The 24,886-nt window shown below is 36.6% G+C and overlaps 1 protein-coding gene across 1 annotated transcript; it reads left to right on the top strand.

The window, feature by feature from the left end:
* Positions 1 to 3,641: 3,641 nt before the first annotated feature.
* On the top strand, positions 3,642 to 22,685 carry LOC114356483 (laccase-10). Its single transcript, XM_028309694.1, has 3 exons — positions 3,642 to 3,873; positions 13,310 to 13,489; positions 22,164 to 22,685. The coding sequence occupies exons 1-3, from the start codon at positions 3,642 to 3,644 to the stop codon at positions 22,529 to 22,531; spliced, it is 780 nt and encodes a 259-aa protein (XP_028165495.1). The 3' UTR covers positions 22,532 to 22,685.
* Positions 22,686 to 24,886: the final 2,201 nt, after the last annotated feature.

Below are 24,886 nucleotides of genomic sequence, written 5' to 3'. Positions count from 1 at the left end.
ACGTTTAGTTCGAAGGTTGAGTATCGAATTTTGTCGAATACGCAAACGATTCGAAGACGAAAGTTGTTCATGCTACAGGTACTGAAGTCTGACGTTTGACGTTACAAAAACACTCTCCGGTGCCGCGTACCTAAGTATTTTTTGTATATTTATCTTTAATTACTTACCATTAAGTATTTGAGATTCATCAATATGAAATCAATCATCAATATAAAAGCGAAAGGTCACTGACTGACTCACTTACTCAACTACAAGTGCTAGGAGTCTCAAATTTACTAATACGGGATTTTCCAAAATTCTACCCCTAAGGGGGTAAAATTTTGGCCGCTAGTGTTTGTATAAAGTAAAGGGCACTTTGGCAAATAAGTACCTACTTAATTATTAAGTGCAGGCCATTTACAAGGTTTTATTTTTCATGGAATTTTGAGGCAAATGTCTGTAAAAGGGTGCTTCAATTTGAGCCTTGTTAATTATTAAAATGAGTCATTTTCTTAACACAACTCGACAAGCTAAATAATAATATCTTCTCGTCCAATTGTAATACTTAGGCCACAGAATACATAAGGCTGAGTTGCACCACCTAACTTTAACGTAACTTTAACGACAACCGGTGATTTTTGTATGGGATTTGATAGATTTTTGACGTTTGTTATAAGTAGTTGAAGTAAGATGGTGCAACCCAGCCTTACAGGATTTTGCAAGTAGGTATAGTCAGCGTCAAATAGTTCGTAATTACAATTGGAATAAGGTTGTGCTGCCAACTTTTTGGTCACTTTGGGTGTCACGAACTAAGTATTTGATGCTGACTATACTAATTACTGGACGATTTATAACGTAAAAAATATTTTCTGAATCAACACAGCATACTAATATTATTTTACCGTTGCATTTATATTTTTAAAATGTCGGCAACAAGTTCGGTAACGAGGGAGTTGCAGTTAAAATATCAAAAGCGTTTTTAATTTATTTTAAATGTTATAAAAATAAAGCGAAGTCAGCGTTGGAAAATGTCCAGACAAGCAATTTCCTTCGTATATACCGTTATAAAGTTTTTATTTTATATAGCTAGTATAGTTGTTGGAAGCTTTGAAATATTTTAAAACGATAACTTATTTGAAACACTCTGTAAAATGAGATTCTGGTTAATATTCTGTTTAAGTCGACTGAAAATTTTATTTTTTTCACTCTATTCTTTATAAAATAACTATGATATAGAGATCATGTTCCATTTTACACTAAATAGGAAAAATACTAGTTTTCTTTTTTACTTGTAAGTATTAACCACAGTTACTATGCTGTGCCTATATGCATATATTTATTCTGAAAAATAATTTGTTGTAGATACGAGTATTTCAGCACCTAAAGGATTGAAGTTTTCCTAACTGGTAACGAATTTTATTAACAAGATAGAGGCAAATAGTTAGTGATAAATTACTTATTATAATATTAATAAATATTAATAAATAAATAAAGTCATTGGGGGAGGCCTATATTCAGCAGTGGACGTCTTATGGCTAAAATGATGATGATGAATAAAAATCGTGAAAATCTGTCTGAAAAAGTATCACTATGTTGAATTATGTTCTGATACTTGAATTCCCAATTACCAAATAGCCAACGACGCAAAACTGCGTAGGTATCTACGTTGTTTATATTCGAAGCCTTATGTTTAAGGTTTGAAGCTACGCAGTAGTTAATTGTTTAATTATTTGTCAACAACTCACTCATATAATGTAACGTAGTAGCCCCTTTTGGAGACCTTGTAATTTGTTATATACTGCGTAATTATAACTTCAAACTATTTATATATTGATAAACAAACATATTCGGCTGTCATAGTAACCCAGAATCAAAGGCTAAGATTATAGGCAAATTATTACTTGTGGGCGGAAGACTTAGCCTAGCAACTCGGTATAAATTGAAATAATTGAACTTCAACATAACAATATGGTGAGGCTAGTGTTGCGCTTCTTGGAGCTTTAACTTCTCTAGTTAACGTCATGCTGGCTGGTCAGGTTCCACATACTATTACTGAAATTATGTATGGAGCAAATCTTTGCGCCCTAAAAAAAAAAGACGGTGGCATAAGGCCAATTGCAGTGGGCACGACCTATCGTCGGCTCACTGCCAAAATCTGCTGCAAAGCAGTTTCGGGTACCCTCAGCAATCTCTTCCAGCCTACACAACTCGGCTTTGGAGTTGCTGGGGGTTGCGAAGCAGCAATACATGCCGTCCGCTCCTTTTTAAATTTTCGGCCAACAGATATCATATTAAAAGTTGACGTAAAAAACGCCTTCAATTCGGTCGATAGGGGCGTTTTGTTGACCCAAATCCAAAAGGAGGTGCCTTCTCTGTACAGTTTTTTGTGGCAGTGCTATAGTGCTCCGACAAAACTCATGTACAGAGAAAACCTACTTTCGTCCTCTGTTGGGTGTCAACAAGGCGACCCCCTCGGCCCCGCCATTTTCAGCCTGGCCATTCAGCCCATCATAAATAAATTACAGTCTTCACTTAACGTTTGGTACCTAGACGATGGAACCCTTGGTGGTGACCCCAATACAGTTTTAAAAGACCTATCTGATTTAATTGAAAATTTTAAAATGTGTGGTTTGGATCTAAATTTTGCAAAATGTGAACTTTTTATTCCCCAAAATTGTGATAAGCGTGATGAAATTATTCAAAATTTTAATCTTTTGGCACCCAATATCAAAATTGTTAACCAATCTTCACTCCGCCTTCTCGGCTCCCCTGTAACCATTGAATCTTTTTCGGATTTTATTGATGAACAAATTTCAAAATTTACCACTGTTTCTAATAAATTATTCCAAATTAACAGCCATATTGCATACACCATCATCCGGTTCTGTCTCTTCGTACCAAAATTTACATATTATTTGCGCTCATCACCGTTCTGGAATCATCCTGTTTTGACATCAAAATTAGACGCTATAATCCGCCACACCCTTTCTCAAATTTTAAATATTAAGCTGGAAGACAGAGCCTGGACTCAGGCTTCCTTGCCTATTCGGCATGGAGGCCTGGGAATAAGACAAATTTCTAATGTAGCGCTTCCAGCTTATTTATCATCGTGCCATAAAACTTTTGACCTAATCAGCAAAATTCTCAGTAAATCACATATGCATAATGCTGTACATCTTCCATTTTTGACAGAGGCCATTAATACTTGGAGGACATTATCATCATCTGATCCTCCCCAAAACCCTTCAGCCCAACGGTTGTGGGACGAGCCTGTCTGCAGAGTAGTGCGGGATAATTTACTTCAAACGTCTACCAACTCTGCAGACCGCGCTCGTCTCCTAGCCGTGGCTGAATGGGAATCAGGCCTTTGGCTGAAATCCCTACCCTCTCCTGCCCTTGGCACTCTGATAGACAACATTTCGTTCAGAGTGGCCATTAGTCTCCGCTTGGGGGCTCCTTGCTCTGTTCCTCATCGCTGCTCTTGTGGGAAGGATGTTGATCAACTTGCTCACCACGGTCTTTCCTGTAACAGAAGTGCTGGCCGAATCCCTCGTCACGCTGGTTTGAACGACGTCATTCGCCGGGCGCTTGTCAGCGCTCGTATTCCGGCCATCCTTGAACCGAGCGGCCTGTCTCGAAGCGATGGGAAGCGTCCGGATGGAATGACGCTTGTTCCCTGGGAGATGGGGAGGCCTTTAGTGTGGGACGCCACTTGCGTTGACACTTTAGCGCCCTCCCATCTTCCTACTACCGGCGTCAAGGTGGGTTCGGCTGCTGCTTCTGCAGAGGACCTCAAGCGGCGCAAATATGTAAATCTCAATGAGACTTACATATTTGAGCCGTTTGGAGTTGAAACTCTGGGCCCGTGGGGACCAAGCGCCCACAAACTGTTTCGTAAGATATCTCAGCGCTTAGTTGAGACATCTTACGATACAAAGGCTGGCCTTTACCTTGGCCAACGCATCAGCCTTGCCATCCAGCGTGGCAATGTGGCCAGCCTTTTGGGCACCTTCCCCCAAGGTAGCGATTTAGATGAATTTTTTTATTTATAAAGCTTGTATATACATAATTTTAATTTTTACCCTTTTTTTTATTTAGTTATAGTTTAGTTTAGTAGTTATTTGTTACCATTTTGTTGTATATATGTATGTATAGATTATTGTTAGACTTAAATAAAAGTTGTTCATCGTCTATTAGAGTGATTTTGGGTAGACGTCTAAAAATACCTACATCTAGGTTGAACATAGCTAAAAAACAATAACCTTGTGCGACTTCTTTTGCACACGAACTTGTAAATAAATACCCTTAGTAATAAAGGTATATCGTATTCGGGAAGTCTATGGTCATAATTCTGGAACTTCGGACTTTATCAACCTTCTCTGATGGTCGATAAAGATAGAAGGTCGATAAAGTTAATTCGATTGTCGAAGAAAAGTATCCTGCTTTTTTTTTGGATAATCAGGTTTTAAAGGACTGGAATATAAGTTCGCAATTCACATTACGGATTTCCTTAGGAATCTAACTTTAAGACTTGAGTTGCCAGTCCAATTTAAGAATTACCTACGACTCAGATTACAGAGACATTGATTATGGAGTAACTTCAACTGTGAAAAGTGAGGAAATCTAAGCATAAATTAGTAACACACAATGTAAAACAAAAATAACTGCATTTATTTTTACTCGTAGGTATAGTATGCAAAAATTAAATTAGTACCCTTGACCTACATTCTGGAAATTCGAACAGAGTTAAGTTACTGCTTCATTTCCACTGTGGTCATATCATATTCGCCCAGCACAACTGGATCGATGGTTATTGGAAGAGGGCCAAATTAAAAAAGTTTCCCTCAGCTGCCCTCATAATAAGGCAGGTATTTGATCAGTATATTAGTTGCGTACTCCCTGGCCCTCTGATGTCTCTATCAGCCTCTTTGGTTCCTCCTTAGTCATCTTCATTAGGGATTGGGGACAGGAATTTTGTTGTGAAATATAACAATTTGAGGTTATGGCAGCAGGTTTCAATCTCATTGGAGGTGTGATCACGAGATTTTATACTTTTAGACTCTACTAGCGGCCGCCCGCGACTTCGTACGCGTGGCTCCCGTTTTCCCTCTTAGGGGTGGAGTTTCGTAAAAACCTTTCTTAGCGGATGCCTACGTCATAACATCAACCTGCATGCCATATTTCAGCCCGATCCGCCAAGTGGTTTGGGCTGTGCGTTGATAGATCACTATGTCAGTCAGTCAGTCAGTCAGTCACCTTTGAGTTATATGTAATTAGAAGTTAGTGTTATAGTTACTAGAGTGCATGTGTGTTTATGTGATACTTATAAATATTTACTAGTGACCCGCTCTGACTTCGCAAAGGTGTTAAACTACAAACCTTCATCTTGAACCACTCTATCTATTAAAAAAATCCACATCCAAATCCGTTGCGTTTAAAAGACTTGTTATAGGGACAGACAGCGGAAAGCGACTTTGTTTTATATAATGTAGTGATGAAGTAGGTACGTTTATTTGTGAGTCATAAAATACCATAGAACAAGCTGTACTTTATGGAGACTAAGTAAAAACACTAAGCTTAAGTTTATGGATAGGCATGGCATGGGACTCAAAAGTATCCCGTACGTCAAAGGCATTTTAATCACAAATCTTCAGTTGGTCTGTTTTACTTCGCAATAACAAATAAATTGTCTACTTTTACTACTATTAAAGCTCGTAGAAGCTCACTACGAAGCACAGATATAACATATCTTCAAATTGACCTGGATTCTAGACCGCATGCATTCTTTATCAGATCGTCCGTCCATCAGGCCAAGTTGCAAGGCCAAGGCCGTGCCAAGCTGCCAGTGCACTTGAGAATCTGTCTTCCATATCAGTTGTTTTAGTTTTAGCTATCTAGAATCTGTGTAGTCGTTAGGTTTTGCAAGTAGGTAAGGACGGTTTTTGTTCTCGTAAATGTTAGAGTTTTTGTTCTTTAGATTTGCTTTTTATTTATTGGGTTAAAAGTCAAGGCTTTAGGTACTTATTAGATGTGGTCAGGTCCGGTTAATTTAGTGTGTATTTGTAATTTATTCTTGTAGAAATTATTTAAATATTTGTACGCTGACTAATTATACAGCAAATTTTGGCGATCTACTTATACTAGTTTTAAGACCACTATGTTTACCCAAAATTGTGCAAATAAATATTTGAATTTGAATTTGAATTTGAATTTAGAATCTAATGTCTTTTTTTAAACGGACTCAGGTCAAGTTGTAGCATAGTAATGAGCAGTGCCTGGCAAACATACTTGACGATGGCTTATTGTTGCAAGCATAAATGTCTAGAAATGCTTGCAACGTCATTATTACCAATATCTACTTCGTAAGAAGATGTAATTATAAACATAAATATATTAGTTAGTATTATTTTTTAAATATAGGAAATTAATTGGGTCGTCATCACTTAAACGTTAGGTATCTATACTAATATTATAAAGCTGAAGAGTTTGTTTGTTTGTTTACATGAATGCGCTAATCTCCGGAACTACTGGTCCGATTTGAAAAATTATTTCAGTGTTAGATAGCCCATTTATCGAGGAAGGCTATAGGCTATACAACATCACGCTACAATCAATAGGAGCAGAGCAATAATGAAAAATGTTGCGAAAACGGGTTTTCACGCGTACGAAGTCGCGGGCACAGCTAGTGAGGCATAAAAATACTTTCAATGACAGATCTAAAATTACACGAAGGACTACCCACGGTGGTAGAAAGTAAACAGTTGCTTAAATAATAAACAATAATAATATAGTCTCTAGCACGATATACGAGTAATAGTAAAAGGAATCCCTCCAAATCTCTAGCATTATCGCGCCAACCTTAATAAAGAATCCACTACTTCAAGTCCAATTGGGCAGCAAGGGCGAAACGCTTATAAGGAAAACGGGGGAATCCCTTTAGTACCGAACAGCACATCATAACATACAATTTCGTCGCAAAATAGCACGTATCACAACTGAATAAGATACAGAAGTGTAAAGCTTGATATGACGGCTGTACCTAAATCCGGACTCGACAACTTTTTACGGACCCTCTCTATTTCTACCCTATAAAATGGTATTGGATTTTTATATTCTTTGAAAGAGATATAGATAAAGTTTGAAGAAATTGTTACCTAGTTCGGAGGTCAAAGTTTGATTGTGTATTTAGCTCAGTTTTGGCGTTATATTTTATCTTTATGAAGTCCGTCAGGTCTAAAAACCTAAAAAAATATATTAGTTTCATACGTACTTTTTTCTGTTGATATTTTTTAAAGGAAAATTTAGTTTTGTTGTAATATTCAAATTTCGCGCCTTCTGCTAAAATGACAGGAGCTGTCTCATATGTCAAGTTTATTTTTTTTTGTTTTTCACTCTACTCTGTGAACATTACTAGCAGACACGATTGTAAAGAAACTAAATAAAGTATTTGCTATTTTTCAAGTTAAAACTACTTGTTTTCATTAAAAATCAACAGGTTATGGGCCCAGAGTGTCCGATTAGTTAAAATCAGTGAACAAACGTTATTAAACTCAGTGTTCTACAAGTATTCAAAAACACATAACCTCAACCGAAACGTGCTCAGCCTTATGAAGAAAATTTCAAGTTGTTTTCCGATAAACAACTAACATGTCATCGTCAAATAACTCACTGGCATTAATAGAAAAACTAACAGGCCGTGAAAATTACGCAACTTGGCGATTCGCAGTCAAAACCTACTTGGAGCACGAAGAACTATGGGACTGCATTGAACCCACTAATCCAAGCACGGATATTGACAAGAGACGTGACACCAAGGCCAGATCGAAGATAATTCTTCTAGTGGATCCTGTGAATTACATTCATATTCAAGAATCAAGGACTGCTAAAGAGGTTTGGGATAACTTATCCCGTGCTTTTGATGACTCAGGACTAACACGCCGGGTTGGTCTACTGCGAGACCTATGCAATACTACGCTAGCAGGATGTTCAAATGTGGAGGAATATGTTAGTAAGATCATGACAACAGCACATAAATTGAGAAACATTGGCTTTCACGTAGACGATGAATGGCTCGGTACACTTCTATTGTCCGGCCTTCCAGAGAGTTACAAGCCAATGATTATAGCGATTGAAAGCTCAGGAATGAAGATTAGCTCTGATTCAGTTAAATCTAAAATTCTACAAGATGTTAAACAAACTGACAGTGATTCTACTGCTTTCGCTTCAAGCCAGAAGTTTCATAATAAAAACAAAAGCTTTTCAAAAGGCCCCCGCTGTTATTCATGCAACAAATATGGTCATAAAAGTCCAGAGTGTAAATCAAAACCTAATAAGTATCAGAAGAATAAGGAAAATAAACAGAATCAATCATCTTATGCAGCTGTATTTATTGCTTCTTCTGAATACTCCGATGACTGGTATGTTGATTCCGGTGCCTCAGCACATATGACCAAAAACAGGAATTTGTTTATAGAAGAAACAATCCCAGAAATAAAGACTATTAAAGTTGCAAATAACAAATCATTACCTGTTCAAAGCTCTGGAAAAATAAGCTTAAGTGTTCATAATGAAAGAGGCCAACAAAATGAGATATTGTTTACAAATGTGCTGNGTCCTGGTGACGTCACTTAAGCATTTTTCTTATACTGCGTGCGGTCGTTGCGCGTGCGCACAAAGGAATGAGACCGCTCGGACACCGAGCCCACAGCGTGGTAGGGGTGGGGTTGCCCACTCTTTTGTTTTTTACTACTACTACGCTGAATATTGTGTGCGGATTGGCTTGTCGTACAGGGGTACTACACGGTAAAATAAATCTCGGAGGCGAAAACAGGATAATGGTGGTCAAGTGAAGTTTAATAAGAATGGCTGTATTATACTAAACAAAAACAGTTTTATAGTAGCAACAGCAAGCTTGATAAATAATATGTACCGCTTGAACATGCCCACAGTCCAAGCTTGCATATCGGATGTTATCGAGCAAGATTATTTTCTGTGGCACCAAAGAATGGCTCATCTGAATTTTCAAAGCTTGAGCAAATTGTCTGAAAACACTGCTGACTTAAAGCTTCGTGTACAAGCAGGAAATGTGAAGTGTATAACGTGTCAGGAAGGAAAACAAACACGTCTGCCATTCAAAAGTCAAGGATCTCAGAGTAAAGACCTGCTTGAATTAATACACTCAGACATCTGCGGTCCAATGGACACTCAGTCATTCGGAAAAGCTAGATACTTCGTGACTTTTCTCGATGATTACTCGAAGAAGATATTTANGATATTTGTATATGTAATGCATAACAAATCAGAAGTCCTAGAAAAATTTATTGAATTTAAAAAGTTGGTTGAGAATCAGTTAAACCGCACAGTTAAAATTCTCAGATCCGACAATGGACTAGAATATGTAAACAGAAATTTTTCAAACTTTCTCAAAAATGCTGGAATAATACATCAGACAACCACACCTTACACACCAGAACAAAATGGCACAGCAGAACGAATGAATAGAACTTTGATAGAAAAAGCAAAATGTATGATGTTGAATGCCAATCTACCTAAAGCCTACTGGGCTGAAGCAATTCACACAGCTGCTTATATTATAAACCGCTCTCCAACTAAATCTCTGTGCAACAAAACACCAGAAGAGATGTGGACTGGACGAAAACCCAATGTCAGCCATATGAGAACATTTGGATGTGAGGCGATGGTTCATTTACCGAAAGAGAAAAGAAAGAAATTGGATTCAAAATCACAAAAAATGATTTTTATTGGATACTGTGAAAACACAAAAGGGTATCGATTTTTGTTACCTAACTCAAGAAAAGCAATAAAAAGTAGAGATGCAGTATTTCTAGAGTCAACTGTTAAGAGAGATTTTGTGCCCATTGAGTTAACTTCAAATGAATGCAGTATTCAGAACAAAGATTGTGAAGAAATTTCAAGTGATGACTCATTTGATACTGTTACAGAAAGTAAGTCACAGTCAGACAGTGAGTACATCCCCGATGAAAGCATAGAATCTTCACCAGAAAGAAATGTTACAGTCAGAACACGAAGACAGTATTTAAATTCACAGAAACAAGAAGAAAGTTCTTACCTGTGTTTTGATGAACAATTGTTAGATCATGAAGTTCCCGATAACTATGAAAAAGCAATGAAGTCTGTTGATGCTACAAAATGGATAAAATCAATAAAAGAAGAACTCGAAGCTCATCGACAAAATGGAACATGGACATTGGTTGACAAAACTCCTGATATGCGAGTAATCGGATGTAGATGGGTATTTAGAATTAAAGAAGAATCTTCTGGACCACGCTACAAGTCCCGGCTTTGTGCGAAGGGGTACTCGCAAACCAAAGGTATCGACTATCAAGAAACATTTGCACCCACTGTCAGGTATGATTCAATCCGCCTTTTACTCTCAGAAGCTGCCCAACATAACCTTCAAATAATACAATTAGACGTCAAAACGGCTTTTCTGTACGGTGAGCTCGAAGAGGACATATATATGACTGTACCTGAAGGCTTAACCTGCAAGACTAACAAGGTATGTAAGCTCAATAAATCATTATATGGCCTAAAACAATCTCCCAGATGCTGGAATTCTAAATTCGATTCAGTGTTAAAGAAATTTGGGCTAGTTAATAGTAAAGCTGACCAGTGTGTTTATGTGGGCACCATTAATGGAGCAAAATGTTATCTGTGTTTATATGTCGATGACGGGCTGATATTCTCTAAAGACAAGTCAACCTTAAATGAGTTAATTAATGATTTACAGTCAATATTTGAAATAAAAACATTTCCACTCAGGAATTTTGTTGGTATGGAAATAATGAAATTTGACAATTATATCTTCATACATCAATCAAGCTATATTGAAAAACTATTGAATAAATTCAGTTTGAATAATTCTAAACCTAACAGTATTCCAGTTGATCCACACACAATATTGGAAAAAGGAGAAGGTGAAACAGAAAAGAACATTCCATATCGGGAAGCTGTTGGATCATTGATGCACCTTGCCACAGTAAGCCGACCTGACATTTCTTTCGCTGTAAGCTTGGTGAGTCGATTTTTGAATTCTTATGATGAAACTCATTGGAATGCAGTGAAGAAAATTTTCAAGTATCTAAAGGAAACTAAAGAGTATGGTCTGTACTATACACCATCCTCTGAGCCTAATGCTGTAATAGGGTATAGTGATGCAGATTACGCTAATGACCCTATCACAAGACGTTCAGTAACTGGATATGTTTTCATTAAAAATGGAGGAGCAGTAACATGGGCTTGCCAGAGACAACAGACAGTGGCTCTATCAACCACTGAGGCAGAATTTATGGCAGCCTGTGCTGCAACCAAAGAGGTCTTGTGGATTAAACAGTTGTTATGTGATATTGGTGAATTTAACCAAAAGTCTGTGTGCTTAAATTTAGACAATCAAAGTGCTATCAGTGTAATCAAAAACAATAATTTTCACAAAAGATGCAAACATATAGACATTAAGTTCCATTTCATTAAAGAAAAGTACTATGATAAAATTATAGGGTTAAATTATGTATGTAGTGATGAACAATATGCTGATATTTTTACTAAACCTCTGTGCAAAGTAAAGTTTTGTTATTTAAGAGACAAAATTGGAATTAAATCTAACAATGTAATTATTAGCGGTTAGTTAGCTATTGTTTCAGTCACATATTTCGTTTTGCCTATGTAATAAGACTAAAGTTTTTTTTAAGGCTTAAATTTAGGAGGAGTGTTGTAATATTCAAATTTCGCGCCTTCTGCTAAAATGACAGGAGCTGTCTCATATGTCAAGTTTATTTTTTTTTGTTTTTCACTCTACTCTGTGAACATTACTAGCAGACACGATTGTAAAGAAACTAAATAAAGTATTTGCTATTTTTCAAGTTAAAACTACTTGTTTTCATTAAAAATCAACAAGTTTCCTCTTTGTTCTTTTTGAATCCGGTAACTGTTTTTAGGAGCTTTTTGCCACACAATTATCAAAATGTATGTATAACCTATAGCCTATTATTTACAATAATATTATAATAAACTAATTTCAACTAAACACCTACTGAGCTGAACAGGGGGGAGGCCTATGTCTAGCAGTGGACGTCATGTGGCTGTAATGACGATGATGATGAACTAATTTCAACTTTCATTTCCCACTTTACGTTCACTATCCTTTGATCGAAAGCCAATAACAAATTAAAACTTTTCAATTTCAAAAATATACCTCCTCAAAAATCAAATCACCAATGCTATTAAAACAAACTTAGATTTAAGCTACCTGAGTAAGTTTGGACACCTTAATGACTATTTAATTTATTTGATTTCTACGATTTGTAGAAGGCAAATTACAAAATAATTTGTCACGAAAACAACGCATTTTAAAAGGTTTTTGACGAAGGAATCAATTTTTGGTATTGTTATCACTGATAACTTATCAGATATACCAGCCGGTGATAGTTCAATACAAAAAGTTATAAAGTTCTGAAAGTGAGGTTCCATTTAATTGATGAAAGTAAATGAAAATGCGTTTATTTTTGTTGACTTGTTTACGTTATTTCATTAGCATTTAGTTTTAAAAAGTCAAATACCTTTGATGTATTATGAAATAACAAAGTTACTCGTATAATTAAGTAAAGTGACGTGGAAAATTCTACAGAATATTATGTCAATAACTTTATAATAATTAATGATTAAANCCCAAGGTAGCGATTTAGATGAAATTTTTTATTTATAAAGCTTGTATATACATAATTTTAAATTTTACCCTTTTTTTTATTTAGTTATAGTTTAGTTTGGTAGTTATTTGTTACCATTTTGTTGTATATATGTATGTATAGATTATTGTTTTTCAAGAATAAATGTTTATTTCGTAATAACTTGTCAAATGAATTATGATTTACGTGGCGGTGAAAATCATTTATGGGGCAAAGTAGAAAAAGGTTTTACATTTTTTATAAGAGCAGCCAAGTTATATTCGCATGTTGATAACGTAGATGATTTATGAGTTTATTAAAGAAACGGCGTTAAGTCCAGCCATTGTGCATCATAGCTTTTTATTGAAAAAATACTTAAATCATCGCTGCAAAATTATTTATATGCGTAGGTAAATCCTTATTGTGATTAGTATACTATTGTCCTTAATTAATAATAGCCATGCTTTCTCTGGAATTTGTAATCATATTTATAGATCTGTATAAATAGCTATAACCACTGGGGTTACCCGATATCGTCATTTCTAGGAAACATTTTAGTCTATCTTTTTGTCCCACAAAAAGGTATCTTTTGCTGCGATAAAAACTGAACATTTACCTAATTGTTGCAGAGAGCTGGGGTCAGACGGACGGCCACCGGTTCACGTACCCCGCGTCTCCCCTCCTGACCCAAGGAGGAGACGTGGCCTCAGGCACCATGTGCCCCCAGGAGCCAGGGGAAGGGGACGAGTGCGTGCATGTCAAGAATGTACCCCTGCATTCTACCGTGGAGATGATCATGTTCGATCAAGGTGAGAAAAAAATGTCTTTAGTAGAATAGGAAGGTTTGAGATAAGCCTTGTCAAACTGCATGAGATGAGACGCGAGTTTAGATAGGATTAGTTGCTTATACTTTATGTATGACTTCACAATAATAGTGTCAGTCATTCATTCGCTTCCGTTTTACAGTTAGTAATATCATATCCACCTGCTTTTTGAAGTCAGTAGTGATAAAATTAAATGTGTCATGTGAAATTAAAAAAGATCTCAATATAGGCCTATTCATTCGATTTTAGAGCACTTTGAATCTTTAGTTTTATCGTTTTCAGCGAATTCCAACTCTATGATTATAAATAATGATGCGATGTGTGTGCGACATTCGTACCTTAGAACCTTCCTTTATCACTTAAACCTTTATCAATGATGCCTCACTTAACAAGTTAAGTGTTGATGTGTTATAAAAAGAATATAGGTACTTATGCATGTATACTTACACCTTTTTATTCTCTCGTGAATAAATGTCCTCAAAGTTTAAGCGAATTGGAACTCGAGCTGGGCTCAGTTGCCTTGACTACGGAACCAGTGAATAGGGCACGAAGGGTTCGAGTTACAAGGGCGTTTCAACTTAGTTTCATGAACAATCACAATGAATATCTTTATCCGAGCCATAAATGCTTTTGATATAGGTTCTAACATAACAAACGAAACTTAGATGTTCTCAATTTGCGTTTTCTTGGAAATAAACTGTATTGGTTTTAAACATGGGTATTCCCTTTTATTTTACAACGGAGAAACTGAATTTTACTTGATGGAAAGTGAACCAGGTTTCCCGGAATCCTCAACCTTAGCGGAACTGGCTTTTATTCTCAACACAACAATGCTGTTAACATTGATGTTATGGCCAATTTGTCCTTTATACCTGTTAAATGACATCTAAGCTCAAAAGTTGTGGTTTGCACAATACCAAGGTCTGGCATCTAAATGTAAACATCTTTTTAATAAAATGTACCTGCTCATATCGAATCTGTGTTACGTAATCTTTGAAACGCAGTAAACATTAACATAAACGTAACTCAAGGCGTTAAAGGCGCATCGGATCATATCAAAGGTGATTCGTTTGATTTATGCGGCTATCTTGCATGTGGTAGCAAATCTGCGATACAGAATAAAGCTGGTTTCCATTGCTTACGTCATGCCGTGTCGTTAAAAAGTCGGTTAGTAAACAATCATACTGAAAATGCGACCAAAAGACGGTTAGAGCGGGGTGATCTACTCATCTATGACTGTCATCGTTGGTTTTTTAAGGATTTCTGCCACTTCTTATTCTGTGAGTGTGCTGCATTTTTAATGACGATAGAATATTTACAACAATTATTTTCTAGTCACTCTTACAATTTTATATTATTGAACAAATACAGACGTCACAGTGGGAACGGGCACTAAGCTTAGCCGGTGAGCACGGGCCTATCCGATCCCGTCTGCTGTATTTCGATATTACGCGCTCATTCTCACATTACTTCATATTTAGCCGGAACGCGTAAATCCAATAGACAATTTCCTGTTCCCGAAATTGCAGACGTGATTTTCAAATCCCTAATGTTCATTGTACGTTTTCGTATAACTAAATACAATTATACCTATTTAAGTGTAGATGAAATTACATAGTTTCAGTTAAATTACTTTCATATAATTCAGCTATAATAATGTTGATAGAAGAAAGGTTTTGATCAGTACATTTTTTTTATAAAACTTTTGCTTACAGACTAATGGTAGCAAAACAGAAAATCAGTACTAAAATATTTTCAGTGCATAATACACTTTCATAATAATCTAAAACCGTGTGACTTAACGCCTTATTTCCCCGAAAGATTATTAATTTAATAATTAAAAATATAGTGGAAAGTGGATCAAAACCTACTTACTACTTTTACTTATCTACTTATTAGACTTTATTATGTACTACCTATGTTTTTACATAAAAAGAAAAAAAATCCTAAACTTTTGCACTAAAGTGGATTTGTTTTTACTCTACATATAGCTACGAGGGTACCTCATCAATAACGCAAGAATCCATCTCCTTAAAGCCATAAAGAATAAGTTTTACGACCGCGTCAAACTTGGCGTTTGGTCTTAACGCATGTTGTTGCTCAATAAAACATTTTGTTGACATCTGTAGCTCATGAATAATAAACGCCGGTTGGAATCAGCGCGGCGCCACTCGGGTTGCTCTTGAATCATGTATGTTTGCGGATGCATCTCTGCTTCCGACCGGCGAATTGTTGCTCTGTGGCTTTCAGCTTTTTAAAATGTTCCAATGTCATATTTGTTTATTTTTAGAACTCCCCGCTTACATTTTTGATGGTTCAAAAATATTGTTTGAGGGCCACTGTTCGTAATAAATGGTTACTGATGCCTCTGTCAGCCAGTTAGCTCTATTAACCTCTCTGTAAACCAGTGTTTGATTTGACATGGTCATTAAAGTCTTAAAATTATGTTATTTATTGATGCAGGTAATTATTATATTAAAAGAAAATTATTAATTTCAGAAAAACATTGAAATAATATTCTACTCTTATATTAAAAATAAGTTACAACACCAATGAAAATCTGCCAAAGTCAAAGATAAGTTTAACGAACTGTAAAAGTAAAGTTTGGACATCTTATCTGAACGGCACACACGGCAACTTTTTCTTTATACTTTAGGTTTGCACTGACTCTAGATTTTAGCTGATAAATATTTCATAGATAAAGTTACGGATTCAAAAAGTATTTTACTGGAAAATTTTCAGCAAATGAATTTGAGTAAAAACTTATAAATCTTTGAACTATTACGAATGAAGGTAATCCTACTAATATTATAAATGCGAAAGTTTGGATGTCTGGATGTTTGTTACTCTTTCACGCAAAAACTACGGAACGGATTTTGATGAAACTTTACAGTAATATTGCTTATAATCCAGAATAACATATAGGCTATAATTTATGACGATCTGTGACAAACGAAATTTAACGCGGGTGAAGCCGCGGGCAAAAGCTAGTACTTTATAAAGTAAGGAAATTATGAGAGTTTCTTTTAAACAAATACATGCTGTAGGATGTCTGCAAAATATAGAATTACAAGTACTAGAACAGTGAAATCACTGCTCCATTTGATATTTGTAAGCATAATCAGATACCAATCAGATATCTCTCTGACATACATTCATACTTACGCAATTATTATAATGGCTAGAAAGGTATTGGCACCGGTGATAGCGAAATATCTTTTCAATAATGTAGCTTCGGCTCGAGGCTACGTCTGCGAGGATTTTGGTCTGTGATAGAAAGTTTTGATCGTGTATCATAGGTGCCATGATTGAAAACACTTTTTGTACATACTCGTATAAAGCTAGATTAGAAATAAAAAACGTTACGTCCAGGTCTTTAAACAGTAGAATTTTTTATAAAAAGTTGAATTTTAATGATCAATCATGCATCAAATCTAGTAGTTTTCTTCAGAAAATAGTTTCAGAAATATTTACTTCTTGACACCTAGGTACTAAAATTGCAGTTTATTTATTTAACTACGAGACAGAATGGTATATACTCGATTGTTTATCATGTATGAAAGCCATTTATTGTTCCATTCACACCTCGCTTTGGAAGGCAAACAGAACTCAAAATGTTGTTGACTGACCCACACCTGCGGCGATTACAGGGTTCACACGCGCCAGGGGAGTTAATCACGCCAAAGCATTACACCAGCCTACGTAATGTACGTAATTGCATTTAACGTAACTTATAGGCAACCCTTGTACTCGTAGTTTACAAATTACGCAGTTAATTAAGGGTGGATTAGACTAAAAAAGAGTAAATATTAATCTCAGAATAAATCGTCAGTTTTGACATATTTCCCATACTGAAACTGTCAATGTGCCAGTTATACCAGGAGTTATTCTCGGATAAAAGTTTGGTCGAATCGGGCCTAAGGAGAATAGGGAAAGCTTTTTCGTAGTCAGTAAAAAGTCAATTGATGCATATATATCTAAGGTTATTTTTATATCAATATTGTCTCGTAAGTACGAGATGCTAGGAAACTGTACTCCTAAACTAGAATTGTTTATATTTTGAACGTCAGTTATACCTCCATCCACACCTCGCTTTGGAAGACAAACAGAACTCAAAATGCTGTTGACTGCCCCACACCTGCGGCGATTACAGGGTTCACACGCCAGGGGAATTAATCACGCCAAAGCATTACACAGTTCAGCCTTATGAACTCTCAGACTACGTAATGTACGTAATTTCATTTACAGGCATTCAAGTGTAGGTAACCCTTGTAGTTTACAAATTATGCGCTAAGGAGATTAGTTTTTTCGTACCTGGTAATAAAAGTCCAATACATTGATTGCTATAATAATATAGTACATTTAGTTCACTCTTAAAGTGCATAGTGCCGAATTTTCATATTAGATGAGGTAGGGCCCATGCTTTACATAGAAAATTGAGTTGCTCTATTATCTATACATGAAATATATTTTCAAAATAACTATCAGGGGGTGATTAGTGATCGATACTGATGCCAAAAATGCAATTAGTATAATTTTTGTCTGTCGGTCTGTATGTTCCTTATAGAAACAAAAACTACTCGAGGGATTTTAACGAAACTTGGCACAATTATTCTTCATACTCCTGGGCAGGTTATAGTATACTTAGGAGCACAGTAGTGAAAGGAAATTTTGGGAAAACGGGAGAAGTTACTCCATTTTTTAAGCTTCCGTCGCGTGTGCAGCCTTAATGGTTAAAGTTACATAGAAATCATGTATGACGGTAATATATTTAACATAAAATTGTCTAAAAAATATCCCGCAACAGCATAATATGTCTATCTAAATATACATATAAAAGGAGAAACTGACTGACTGACTGACATATCAACGCACAGCCTAAACGGATAAACGTAGGCACTTGAAATTTGGAAGGGACGTCATAACCCCGATTACAATTTCTGAATAGAACTGTGTAGTAATTCCAATTACTGTAATTGGGTAAACATCTGCAGCAGAATGTTAAGACGCTAACCAATTCTGACCCTCATTCCGCACTCGTCTTGAAAGTTTTCAATAGTACTGTTGAGATCCCAAACTGCCCGAAGGCTTCCATCCAAGAGTTTACTGCCCAAACTACTTGTAAGTGTTTGTTGCAGTCGGATTCTGTTGGGTCCAAAGTAATTTCTTAGCTCTCTCAGCTTTATTGCTTTGAAATCTAATTGATTTTGTCCCGCGTCTCTTAACCGCTTAATAAATTATAAAGTTTTGACGCAATCTACACAAATACTCAACTAAGTTCATCGACGTTGTTTTTGCTTAAAATAAAGTCATTGTGTTTTAAATGGCTGTGTCCACAACGTGTGTTTAAGCGGTGTTTGCTAGCGATTAGTTGCACAACCTTTGTTTAGAAAGGTAAATATTGACACAGGGAACACCTCCGGCCAGGGGACGCGAAACAAGTGTCGTTCAGCTTTCGAACGGCGTGTTTAAACGTAGGTATGTGAGAAACTTAAGTGCCGCCATAAAATTGACAAATACGCACGTTAATATTGATGCTTATGTCTCATTTTCGCACCTTTTATGAACGCTTCGGGAAGTAAAAGAGTAATTTCTGCAAACTGTTAAGTCTCTAACTAAGAGCTCATTTAGTATCGTCTTCGTTTCAGTCAAATGACGACCACTGCTGGACAAAGGATTTCCTCTACTAGTTTAATGTTACTTCATATTAAACATAGGATACATTTTGATAATATTTCTTATACAATTTAGAGCTTCATCGATCCTGTATCAAGTCGCAAATTTTCAAAGGCATCATCAATGTTCAAAATAACTCGGAGACAAAATTCATAGCCTTTGCTCTTTAAATTATACTTGTTACGAAACAAAATGTATTAATAACATCAGAGACGGACGACTCTACATTTGTAAACTGTCTTCATGAACTTTCTCTTATAAATAGCATTTCAAATTGTATTTGAAACAGGTTTTGTATCTTTTAACGTTTTATCTTATCTAATATTTCTACGAAATACAAATTTAACTCAGAACGGTTAATTTGGAATGTTATGTCTATAATAAACTTTCATTAACATAGGTTGTGAACTATTCGAATACAAATAAGTAATTACTTCATACATATTCATGACTTTCATTACTGCGTATCAGTTTTGTATTTCGTAATTTATTGTACGGTAGGTTAGGCATTGTGACACATTGGTTTTGAAGTTCGATATATTCGGTTATCACAATATAGTAGGTAATTCTATAAGAAATTAAGGTCCTAATTTATAATTAATTTTACTTATTTAGAGTTTGCTTTGACTGACTTCAGACAGACAAACAATTGATATAATACGCGTAATATTGTGTAGAATAGAAATATAGTAAAGTTATTTAGGTGTAAAGTTATGAAATTCGAGAAATTTAGTTTCGTAGTGGCCAGATGCCGTGGCATAAATAATGGCGTCGTATCGTTTGTTATTCAAGGCAATTAAGTCCCCCGTTTAATTAACCAACAACCGACCGACCTCTGACTTACCTACGCCAAACACTCGAACCTGGACTCTATTGTTAAAAGAATAAGAAGAAATCATCATTTTTTGCTGTAATAAACATACACATTACACTCATGCGCACGGTAACATCATAATTTATTAATCAAGATATTTACGACAACGACTGTTTGGCGCCGAGCCTAGTAGATGAGAGGTCACTCCATTTGCCAGCTACTAATGAGAAATCTGTAATTACTTTATTGTACCTACTCGTACACATTATCATCATCATCATCTTAGCCATAGGACGTCCACTGCTGAACATAGGCCTTCCCCAATGCTTTCCATGTTGCCCGGTTGGTAGCGGCCTGCGTCCAGCGCCTTACCTTTATGATATCGTCGGTCTACTTTTTGCGTGGACATCCTACCTACGCTGCGTTTTCCGGTACGCGGCCTCCACTCCAGAACCTTGCTGCCACATCGGGTTTATCGGCCGTCAGTTCTGCGTACTATGTGCCCTGCCCACTCGTAAACAAGAAATAAGTATTAAAAGACCTTTTCTTAAAAGTGAAAGTAAATATCTATGCAAGCTAAGACTGTAATCTGCCGCTATTGTCATAGATAATTTGACGTGTAAGATTTATGTTTGTTTTGAATGATTGGTGCTGACCTTACGAATTAATTGACGGTTCGTTTGTGAAATGCTATTTCTTAATTCCTCGTTTGAGTGCACGTGCTTTTCAGGTCGATGGCCTGTGTGTAAGCGTGTGTACTCCACCGTTGATAGATTATGCAATCTATGTTGCAAGGATTGGATTCATTTCTTGTTCCTGAATTGCGAGACATGCAATACTTTTAACCGCAACAGCGATGGAAATTACTCGGTTACTATACACACTAAAACATACATTATCTACTATGGTACTGGTAGTATTTTTCCATTTTATATTCACGAGAGATCGTGATATATTAAAAATTATTGTGCGTTTCAAGAATTTTCATATTACATTTTTATCTGATAAAGACAATGACTTTACTCTGCATAGCGAATAAAATTTGATATACATTTTAACTTTTGTTCCCTTCGTCCTGAATGATTAAATTACAGTTATATTTTTCAGTTAGGTTTGTGACTAGCATTACAACGTGACGTTTTTTCCCGAAACTCGGAAAGTCTATTTTGTAATTTTCCTTTTAGCTACGGTGCACACAATACACATAATTACGCACACGGCGTACCTACTACGTTATTACATATGACATACGGTGTAGAATAGGCCTTATAATTGGGCCTTACGTCGTCTGAGACATCTTCCCTCTTGTGGGTACTCAGGCTTTCCGTAGTGTGCACTCACATAGAGCTTTGCGAGTTGGCAACAAAGATTAAACGTCGTTTGTTGGCAATGTTTACTCGCCTTATTTTCTACTATTCTTAGAAATAACAGCCTCAAAGATACTAGTACACACACAATTCCTAGACTAGATTATTATGAAACGACACTCAAATGTAAGCCTACACTTGAAATCAATATAGGATCAATAGGTACTTGAGTTTCAATCGAGTTTTGAGTTTTCGTTTCATTACAAGGCACAAGACAAGACTTAAAACAAAAATAGTTCGATGACAATTTAATTTGACTTTTCATTTTGTTTCTGAAATTGCTTAAAAAAGTTTGTGTAAAAGCGAGTAAAGCTGTGAAGTGATTCACTTTTAGCAAAAACAACCAAAGCTTGTGTTAATTCCATAACTGTTTGCTTTGTGTAGTGTTACAATAAAGACTTTGTCACATACACGCCATGTTGTGAGTTTTGTAAACTTCTGTATAGTGTAAACGTGACCTTAAACCATAAAATTCCTCTATCACAACAAAAATACTTTCAGAAATACGTAAATGTTGTTACTAACAATAATTTTAGAATAGCTTTACGATAACCGTGAAATACGACCATCCGATAATTGGGTTTGAATATTTTATAGGCTTTTAATAAATAGAAAGTTTAATGGTCCGTGTCTGTACAGTTTGTGAATAACATATTGAGGTCAAATACGCGCGGTTATGTTAGATTTAAACTGTGTTAGTTTTGGTTGGTGTTTTGACCAATTTATTTGCAAGAGCAATCAATTTGGGCCCATATTGTGTGACATATTAACATTCTTTTGAAACTCGTTCTTTTGGTTACAGGTGGCGAATCAGACCACATATTCCACCTCCACGGCTACAGCTTCTACGTGGTCGGCGTCAAAGAGTTCAACAAGAGCCTCACCATGGAAGAAGTGAAACAAATGAACGAGGATGGAATCCTGCTTACTCGGAACCTTGAGGACCCTGTAATAAAGGACACCATAGTAATTCCCAGGTTTGGTGTGGTAGCTCTACGTTTCAAGGCAGATAACCCTGGCTACTGGATGATGAGGGACGAACGATCCACCCACTGGACGAGAGGGTTAGACTTTATACTCAAAGTAGGTGAAGAAAGAGACTTTGTTCAGGCTCCTTCAGACTTCCCCAAATGCGGGTCTTACGTAGGACCCGAATACTTCTTAATATAGTATCGCAAAGTTACCAACAAGCCTCCGTAGGTAATCATTTTTTATTGATTAATTATAACTGAGATACGATTAAGTGTGGTTCATGAGGCTGATAAATTAATGAGCTAGCAACGGTATTTAGCTGAGTAGTTATCAATGTATTACTCAATTAGTACCTATTTTTTTTTTTTTTTTAAATCTTTGGACAATTTCACACAGCGCCAGCTAGCCCCAAAGTAAGCAACTTAATGCTTGTGTTATGGGTGCTAGCTTAACGGATATACTACTTATATACTTTTTTTTTTAAATACATAAATATTATACATAGTCACACCCAGACCCGTCACAGAAATTAAAATTCATCATTTCAATTTCTGCCCGGCCGGGAATCGAACCCGGGACCTCTCGGCATAGTAGTCCGTTCTGAACCACTACACCAAAGGGCCGACTACCTATTGTGATATTAATAAAGCGTAGGAGTTTTTATTAACATGTAATGTATAGTCAGCGTCAAATAGGTAGTTCGTGAAATCGTGACACCCAAAGTAGTTTGTGTGCAAAGTATGTTTGTGTAGTGTGTTGTCAACTTATTGGACACTCTGGGTGTCACGAATTAAGTATTTGACGCTGACTGTACCTAGGTAGGGAAACATAACAACCCATTTGATAGTGGTAATGTTATAGTAGAACCTAGGTAAATATCGGGTTGCTCTTGCTTCGCGGAGGTGAAACCTACGGTTGAACCTGATTAATATAATATTGCTTGTTAAATTATTATTATTAGACATATCTAATTTATAATGTTACCTGTAAAGTGTTGCTAGTTTTAGTATGTAAGCGAAAATTAATGTAAATAAAATGGTTTGTATAACTGAGGTTTTTTTAATGATTGTTGAAAGAGCCTTTACCTTTCATCAGAAATATCAAACTAGGTAAAGATTTTTGTAAGAGGTATAAATATAGTTGTTATAATACTTTAAATTACTTTAATAAACGACTTTATTCTTCTCTTGTTAAAGTTCAATACAAACAACCAGACCCATAGGGTGAACTAAATCGAAAAATACGCTATTTGCATCCAGCGCACTCGTTAGTGGAACGTGTTTTGTTTCACTATTCAACACACTATTAAGTTACCAGACTGACGAAACATTTTTTCAAAAGTTTTTTTCCGCAATTTCGCTTCTCTGGCAAATACTGACCACTCACTCGTTTCGGTCCGATAAAAGTAAAAAACCGTAGACCGTAGACTAATGTCCAAAATGTGAAAGCGTCCGACCCACTGTGTCTATGACTATGAAAGAACCGTAAGAAATTCCATTAAGGTCTATTTTGCAATGCACGTGGATTTTCGGTAGTCAACGTGCTTCGGTTGTCTACGGTGACGCGGACTGTTATAGAATAACAATAAAAAACTTTTTTCATTTCCCATAGTAGCAGACGACGTATGGTTAAGGTATTTTTATACTTATAATGAAGTGAAAAGTTTTATTTTTGGCATGCCTAAACAATGCTCGAAGAACCTAACCATGCCTAAACAAAAGTGTCTTGAGACACTGCGGTATTTCGGACGTGAGTATATTGCGTAGCTTCCCGAACGCTGCCCAGCCGAGTTGGATTCGACGATTGACCATTGATTGACTGGACGATTGTCCAGTTAGGTAGGGCCTCGAAGTTGGCCCTACCTAACTGGACTGTTTGTCCCAGGTATACATAATTGTCAACAACTTCGAGTGCAGAGTCTCCAACCTTCAAAGGAGTGGGTGCGACACGGACATTAGACATGATTTTTGTCTTGTCCATGTTCATTTTGAGACCCACTTGTTGAGAGGCTCTACTGAGGCCATCGAGCATTGTGCCTAGATCTTCCAAGGTTTCAGCCATGACTACGATATCGTCCGCGAATCGAAGGTGGGTGATGTACTCACCGTTGATATTTATGCCAAATCCGCTCCAGTCCAAGAGCTTGAAGACATCTTCCAGGGCGGTGGTAAACAGTCTCAAGACAAAAGTCTTCGAGCAGTGTGTGCTGCCAGTGTTGATTTATGGATCCGAAACGTGGTCGCTTACTATGGGCCTCATAAGAAGGCTCAAGGTCACCCAAAGGGCGATGGAGCGGGACATGCTTGGAGTTTCCCTGCGTGATCGAATCAGAAATGAGGAGATCCGCAGGAGAACCAAAGTGACCGATATAGCTCGCAGAATTGCTAAAAAAAACCAAGTGGCAGTGGGCGGGGCACATAGCTCGTAGAGACGATGGCCGTTGGGGCAGAAAAGTTCTCGAGTGGCGACCACGGGCTGGAAGACGTAGCGTGGGCAGGCCTCCTACTAGGTGGACCGACGATCTGGTAAAGGTCGCGGGAAGAGCCTGGATGC

The sequence above is a fragment of the Ostrinia furnacalis genome, unplaced genomic scaffold (assembly GCF_004193835.3).
Source record: "Ostrinia furnacalis isolate ACB-3 unplaced genomic scaffold, ASM419383v2 OfSCF2810, whole genome shotgun sequence".
NCBI classification, from domain to species: Eukaryota; Metazoa; Arthropoda; class Insecta; order Lepidoptera; family Crambidae; genus Ostrinia; species Ostrinia furnacalis.
Note: the sequence above shows the minus strand (reverse complement) of the source record. Positions and strands in the feature narration are given on the sequence as shown.